At 46.1% G+C, this 8,005-nt stretch overlaps 1 protein-coding gene across 1 annotated transcript; it reads right to left on the bottom strand.

Annotated features, from left to right (window-relative positions):
• Nucleotides 1–552: 552 nt before the first annotated feature.
• LOC125939716 (clotting factor C-like) lies at nt 553–7,605 on the bottom strand. The gene is made up of 5 exons (XM_049664797.1): nt 7,518–7,605; nt 6,555–6,650; nt 5,649–5,810; nt 2,890–3,102; nt 553–578 (listed from the first exon to the last, which is right to left on the bottom strand). Exons 1-5 carry the CDS (start codon nt 7,603–7,605, stop codon nt 553–555), a joined length of 585 nt encoding a protein of 194 aa, XP_049520754.1.
• Between the last annotated feature and the right edge of the window lie 400 nt (nt 7,606–8,005).

Raw genomic sequence — 8,005 nt, forward strand, 5'->3', positions numbered from 1 at the left:
TAGGATGTTTTTGTTTCCCTAGTTACGGTACCTGCTCAGGCGGCTATGCAGTAATTAATTAGCTCGATTAACGATACGGTTAACGTATCAGCTGCCCATTTCTACCCAGCTCGCGGTATGGAGAGGAGTGATTAGGGAAGAAGGAGAGGCGATAACGTGCTTCTGGTCTCTCCTCATTATGGGACAGTGCCACAACTGCCTGCGTGTTTTCCCTTTATGGTTATCTATAAGAGCGCGCACAACTTGTCCGTAGTTTCAGAGCACTTGAACGATTTGTTGCCTGAGCTACAATGCAGACAATTAAAATATTTACCATCCTTGTCAAAGAGGAAAATGAAAAGGGATTTCACTCGAAAGAACGACTGAAATGTCATTCCTGTGGCCAAAGGCCTTTACCATGGTCATTCATCATTCTGATACCCTTGAGAAAGACATTGGACGAGGAGGCCTTATAGACGCAGAATATTCACAGCATTTTCAAATGGCAAAAGGCAGGCAAGTCATATTTTACCTGGGTGCGGTGTACGATGAAACAATGTCAGTGCTTTGGTCTCACCAGTTGACATGGTTCTCGGAGACTGGAACGAGAACAGCGCACACAACATACCTCAGTTTAAAAAAGCTCAAGTGCTATTAACTTATCAGGAGCCAGCCCAGGACGAAACTGACCATCAAAGGTCGTGCGTCCCGCAGGGTTCTATTTTAGGTCCTACGATTTTCCTCCTTTATATCAACGATATCGTGGCAATACCAGAAACACCCGATATTGTATATATGCCGACGATACAAATGTTTTCTTCTCCTCTGATAAACATCTAGTCTAATTCCTTATTAACAACCTGGTTAAATTCCCTTCAATGTGGTTATCGGCAAAGCGTCAGCTAAATATTAAAAAAACAAAGTATTATTGTTTTTACTCCTATTAACAGCCAGTTATGCTCGCACTTCTTTGATATTTCAATCGCAACCACTTGAAAGGGTTTCCCAGTACAAGTTCTTGGGTGTACTCTTCCATGAAAATCTACGGTGGACGCATCACGTAAGTTTATTAAACGTAGCATAGCACAATCCATCGGTATGCTGATAAGCATCGCACGTTATTACCTTTAAAACTTAAACGTCAGCTGTACTTTGCTACTATTCATTCCAGACTCCCTATTGTCTACTTATCTGGGGCGTCACTTCTAAAGCTAACTTGGAAACTCTATTCCGAATGCAGAAAAATGTGTTCGTATTATTCATAACTTACCGATGTACGAACATACCCTGAATACTTTCACCAGGACGGTATTTTGAATATCAGTAGTCTATAAACAAAAATTATCCGAAAAAAAGCATTTTAGAATTCATAGTAATCGTGAGAACTTTTTTTCTACATACACTAAACACAACTAATTATTCCTTAAGAGCTAGGAACTTTATTAAGGTAAAAACCAGAACAAATTACGGCAATCAGCTTTTAGGTGGCAAATTCCTAATTTACTTAATGATGAGCATGCTTATTTAATAATATGCAAGATTCCTCAACCATTTCAGTATTCAGAATGAAATCGAAACTGTATTTCTCGACAATTGACTCACGTTTTTTTTAATTGATTTTCCTGCTTTCCAACTGATAGTTGTCATGTGCTGCAATACTTTTTTTTCCATTTGGCTTTGGTCTTTCTGTACCTAGTTTTTCATTTGCATTATTATACTTATTGTACTGTATTGACCTATTGAATGTTTAATTGCATCATTTGTATATGTACAAGTATGTATATGTCTGTATTAGGTGTACATTTGTATCCATTTTTTTGCACTGTTATCTGCTGTGCTCGTGGCGCCAGGAGCCTAGTCAGGCGTGCATAGTCTCGCCTTTTGCTCCGGCGCCATGACAATCTTGTATTGTCAAAATCATAATAAACTTCAAACTTCAAACTTCAAAGGTATAGGTCTTATTGTTTCCAGGAACAACAAACATGTGACAAAGGACATTTAACATTGCGTGTTACATTGCTTATATACGACGCCACCTGCCAGAGATCCAACAGACTCGTAGAAGGCAAGTTGAATGCATGCAGAATTACTTGCTTGTTTCAGGATATGCAGCAAATTTGGTGTGCCCGAATGAAGACCTTTTGACAGCCAACATCATTTTAATGAGCTCGCCCTTTCAATTATGATTTTCAATTTGCAAAAAAAAAAAAACTTTGTTGTAACGCCACCTGTGACCGAGGTCCACGCTGTGTCGCCCCGACACAGTCACGTGATGCCGAATACACGAACCAAACAACTACGCTCATGCATATTTATGCAACTTCATAAAGGTGCGTTTACTCGTAAAGACGAGCTTTTAACTTCTCTGAAAACTTTTCAGAGGATCTAACGCAACAAAGTTGCTTTCATTTTTTAATTTAGTAGACGACAAAACAATTTTATTTTCTCGGCACAGTTGGTCCTTAAAGACATGGGACTGCAACTTTTCTTGTTGAGCCCGAGTCCACTGGGGCTCAGTTTCATGCCGCCGCGTCCGCATTTTAATGTAACCAAGGCCGACAAAACGTAAAACTATTCCAATCTGTTTTTATTCCATATCGGCCATTAGCCCTTCATGATAGGTCACAACGGCTCCAGCTCTGGGCATATGGGCGTAACGGCCGCCAATATGGGCAGAGCTGGAGCCATTTTCACCTATCACGGAGGGCTAGTGGCCGATTTGGAATAAAAACAGATTGGGAATACTTCTACGTTATACCGGCCCAAAATTCAACAGTGCTTGTGTTAGAGGTCCGCACAGCAACGTCCATCAAAGCCCGGGAGTTGCTTGGAGAATCATCCATGTATCAATCAGTCAACTCCTACGTCGTAAGCACAGTGCGGCCACTGCAAGGCGAAAGAATAATGTACCTTTAACGCAGGTGGGTATGCTGGCCGACCACGTCCCGTCGTCTCTGCACTCGAGTACGGGCTCTCCGACCAAGTCGTAACGATCGTCGCACACTACCTCGACCGTGCTGCCGTTGGCGTAGGGGTTGTCTCCGCCCGCCAGGAAGGTAATGCGCTGTTCCTTGAGGCGGCCGTTAACCACGCGGCCCAGATCCGGACAGAACGATAGCCGTTCTGCGGAAAGTGCGCGAAAAAATATCGGCTGTGCTTGTGACCTGCTACAACTAATCAGCCAGAGAAGAAACACACAGAAGAATAGATAGACAGTGTGTATGACACATCACTAATGTTAATAAGAACACCATTGCTAAGACTGCAGGCTAATTCGCATTCGACCAGTTGTCCGATTCTGTGTGTCATGCTTGACACCATACCGTACCGTAGCGTAGCGTCTCCAGTGTGTTTTTCAAGAGCGTAGACATGTTTAAGTCGTAGTCGTGAACAAGAAATACCAGCTACATTGTGCCAATTAGTTTCACCATGCGCCTCGTGCACCCACCAGGTGCACAGTTTATATTGTGATTGCAATTATATGGACAATCCAGGCGCATTTCCGCCGTCGTCATAGTCGTGATGTTCCGTAAAAAGTCCAGCTGCGATAACACCGTGGCTGCGAGCCCTATGCTGTAGGTCTGAGTGAAAGCGTGCCAGGGTAAGCCGAGGATGGCAACTTGATCTCAAGAGCGCGCAAGGAAGGAAGGCGAGGAGGAAACACGCCGTCTTCCACCACGTGCAAGGGAAGAGGGAGGGGGGGGAGTTACTGCGGCGGCGGCTGCGTTGTCAACGCAGCCGAGCCGTTGTCAACGTTAGACAGGCCCTACCAAGACAAGCGACGTACGTCACGCACGCACGCACGTGTGCGGAAGTGAAGCACACATGCTCATTCCTCTAGGCCTCCCGCCAAACGCGAGTGCCTTATTCAACTAATTCATTTTTTCAACGTGAATTGCGTCAGAGAATTAGTAAAGTCCGACTTAGACACAAGCGACAGACTGACAGCTTCGGGCTGTAATTCGAATATACGAGAATAACGGCATCGTCACGTGACGATATGACCTGGTGACGTAATATGATGGCGTCATCACGTCAAACGTGACGTCACGTGATGACGTCTTCATCAAGTGATGATGTCACCTGATGGGCCATGCGAGGCCTCTTGGAGAAGCAGCGCACTGTGCTCTTCCCGCTTCGTTGCACTGTCTCCGGAATCGGCCACATTTTCGTGTGAGCGAGAGCCGTGCACGCGGACACGAAAACGCCCGATCAAATAGAGGCTAACAGCTGCGCTGTTAAACAATCACGAAACAAGAAAGAAGGAGTTCAGAAGTTTCGCGTGGGACATGCAGCTTCCGTGTGCAACCGCGTTCAGTGTTGGGGGCATCAAGCAGTGTGCGCGTTTGGAGTCTACGAGAGTGAGGTCACATCTCGTCGCCTTCGAGTGTGAATTCGGTGTGTCTAACACTGGCGTTTGGGCTAGTTAAGTGATTGTCACGGGTAGGAAGCATGTTCAGCAACTCTGCAGCGTGTCGCCTCACTCATTGCTCGTAGTGGTGCGTTAACTACCCGGTGCGATCCTCAGGGACTATGGAGTGTCGCCGCTGAATGTAATGCGTGCTCACGGATTCATTCACGGCGGTGGAGACCGTAAACTGAGAGCACCAGGATGCCAAATTACAGCAGAACCCATCTCGCGATGACTGTGGACATTAATGCGATTAACGCTATATTATCTAGGGACATGCCGCATTGCAGAAGAAACCTTTACTTACAATTTTTTGAGAGGAGAAGTGGGCTAATGATGCCAATAGCATTAATAAACACACACGCCACAGCGTCTACATCTTCGAATGCCACGAATAAAGCTTAACTCTACGCGCCCTTTCAACCTCAGATGGTTTTTTTTTTCCTTTTTATGTTTTATGCCGGCCGAGGCGGCCGCATTTCGATGGAGGCGGAATGCAAAAACGCCCGTGTGCTTGCGTTGCAGTGCAAGTTACCAATCCGGAGCCCTCCACTACGGCGTGCCTCATAATCAGAACTGTTTTTGGCACGTACCACTCCAGCATTCAATTAATTTTTTTTTTGGCCGCTGGTCCTGGCAATTTGCGGTTCAGGTTCAGTATCTCTGACTGCGAATTAACTACGGCGCCATTGCGTAGGTGTCTACAGCAGGCGTAAATCTATTATTTTTATTGTCAGCTAGAAGACCCCCGTTCTCACTTTTATCAGCCGTGCCGTTAAAGTCACACCGTGTAATGTGCGCTGTGTATCAGTCAGCGCCGTGAAAAAGCTTAGACAGGCACCGGTAGAAAGAAAAGTGCCTAAGGCATCCAGAGAATTCTAATTGCATATAAACGCTTGTGTACTTCGATTTCAGTAGATCTTTGGGAAACCCAAATGAGGGGTCAAAAGTACTCGCAATGCACAATTCTGCACTAACGGCGCCTCTCATAGAACAAGTGTCGATTGCGATCGTTAAGCCCAGCAATCGTGACAAATACATCCTCGTACAGGTTTAACCTTGTTGGTAAGACATGTGTAAGGGGCGGGGCGATACTTACGCGCTATGGAGGGCTCCAGGAATCCAGTAGACACACACAGCGCTGACTTTCGTGCTAGCATTTCCGCGCGTCCACTTGTTTCTGCCCCGTCATCTAAAGCGCTTGAGCGTCCTTCGGCTTAACACGTTATCACTCAGAAGAAGTGACGTATCACTTTACCGCATTTAGGGCTTGGTTCGCTCCACGCTCCGTTCCCCAGGCAGGTGGCGGTGGTGGCACCCATCAGGTAGAAGCCGCGTTCACAGGCGAAGTAGGAGACCGTCGGCGTCTCGGGGGGTCCAGAGTCACCTGCACGTTGGCCTATCTGAGGCGGCTTGCATCCTGCAACGGAAGAAGCGGCGACGGGTGGCCTAAACGCAGTTACGTAACTCCAGCAGAAGCATCGTCAGGCGTTGACAAAGCTACGTCATCTTGATCAGGAAGAAGAGAAGGAAATATTGTTCACGCAATGGGAGATGCAGGGAGACAGAGCCAAAACGGCAACTATATGTGGAGGTCAATACGACGAACCTCCGGTTTGCAACAATACAATGTGGTTAGGGTAGATAAGATAGAAAGCGGAAAACAGGGAGGGAGTAAACGCCACGTGTAGAGAAGAGGATGCACTTCAAAACTACAGACAGTTACTCAGTCTGTTTAATTTGAACAACAGCGGTATAGTAGGCGAACTGGTTTCTGAACATGACGGATGCGGTTGTGGTTCCAAAACATTCTCCGTTACTCAAGAGAAAATACCTGTAGGTGACGCTGAAACTGCCGTAGATCTAGAGTTACTGTATATGCTATGCTCCCGGAGCATATGCAGTAACTCTACGTAGATCGTACTCCTCACGACAGCAGGAGAAAATGCATGTATGTTGTGACTCCGCATCTTTACCATTTCATGATTATTTTATTGTTGCCATAAACATATCTCAATATTTTTGGACGTCTTATGGACGTACGCATCAACAGCCGCAAGAACCGACAATAACTACCACTGCAAAGCGCAATGCCCATGGCGGCAAAAAGCATAGAGTTGTTATGAATAAATCTTGTCACTGAGACTGCGTTGCGTGGACGAACCTGAAAACTGCTCGCAGTGGGTGCCGACAAAAGAGGGCGGGCAGGCGCAGGCTCCTGTCTTGGGGTCGCAGGTTCCCCCGTTCTGGCACTGGCAGCCTGCAATTGGACGAAAAAAAAATTGCCCTTAGATGGCACGAGCTTGCAGCCGCGGCGTCCGTACTGCCGCTAAGGCCAATCATCCTGCCTGCCAGCTTAGCAGGCAGTTGCAATGACTGCTATTTTTGCTCGAAGGATACTGCCAATCCTCACAATACTGTTCAGTTGCTGTGCCCGATTGGCCACTCTAAACGCGCACGTCGAAAGGCGACTCGGCATCGTGCAAGGAAAACGGCACATCCTGGCAGAAATTACAGAGTGATAACGCTGTTCACACAGTCAAAGACGTAATAGAAGAAAGATAAAAACAACAAATTACTAAAGCGACACTTTGTCGATCCCCCATAGTGGGTATAAGTCATCAACAGAGGGAAAGCAAACTTGCGAACAAACTAACCAACTAACGCGACGTGACCAGGCAGGTGATATGGCTAAGCTGCATTATGAATTATTTGGAAAGAGCGTAAACAAGGTACATAAGTCTAGTATGGTATTTTGTTTTATTTATTTGGCTTTCACTTTGTATGCCTGATATTTTTCATTAAACATTCAGTTGATTAGGCAGCATTAGTCTGTCTTTCCGTCCTTTGTCATTGCTTTCTTTCCGTTGTTCATTTTTTAATCCTATAACGCAGTCACAAATTACACATGGCAATATTTCTTTCTTTTTGTCAGTTTTCTTTTTTTTTCAACGTACGAATCGTTGTGTCATGAGCTGTGCAAAAAGCATTCAAACGTATCTGGAAATGCGTCACTGGAGCCTGGAGATGTACACGTCAGTTTCCCGCCATTAAATGACGCACCAAATTGTCATCTCTCAGATTTCAGCGGAGACAGTGCACCCGTGGAAGTGCGTGTGCCACTCACGTTCCTCGCACCATTGGCCGTACCGGCCGGGGGGACATGACGCGCAGCTCTTGGCGTCGCCCTGGCACTCCTTACAGTTCTTGAGCATGGGGAAACTTCCTCGGGCTTGCGATTGCTGCACGCCGCACTTTAAAGTGCCACCGGTGAAGGTAGGTGAACTGCGGGTGGAAATCGATAGTGGCGCGCCTGCAAAAACACCCGATCCCCAACGTCTTTGAAAAAGAAACCCAGAGGTCCCGCCGCTATACTGTTAAGTAATGTTCGTAAGGTTCCTTTAAGTGGCAGGGTCTGGGTGCAGATTGTATGCGAAATTCTAGCAACCAACGCGCTTCAAGGGGATCTGAGTGTATTCGAATAAATAATATCTAGTGGCGATTTAAAATGCATAACGGCATAAATGCGTCGAAATTTGACTTGTCAGTATAAAGCAGCCTAGAAAGATAGATGCAGTGTTGTTGAATGTCATTCCTGTAAGATGAAATTGAGAA

The sequence above is a fragment of the Dermacentor silvarum genome, chromosome 3 (genome assembly GCF_013339745.2).
Source record: "Dermacentor silvarum isolate Dsil-2018 chromosome 3, BIME_Dsil_1.4, whole genome shotgun sequence".
Lineage (NCBI taxonomy): Eukaryota > Metazoa > Arthropoda > Arachnida > Ixodida > Ixodidae > Dermacentor > Dermacentor silvarum.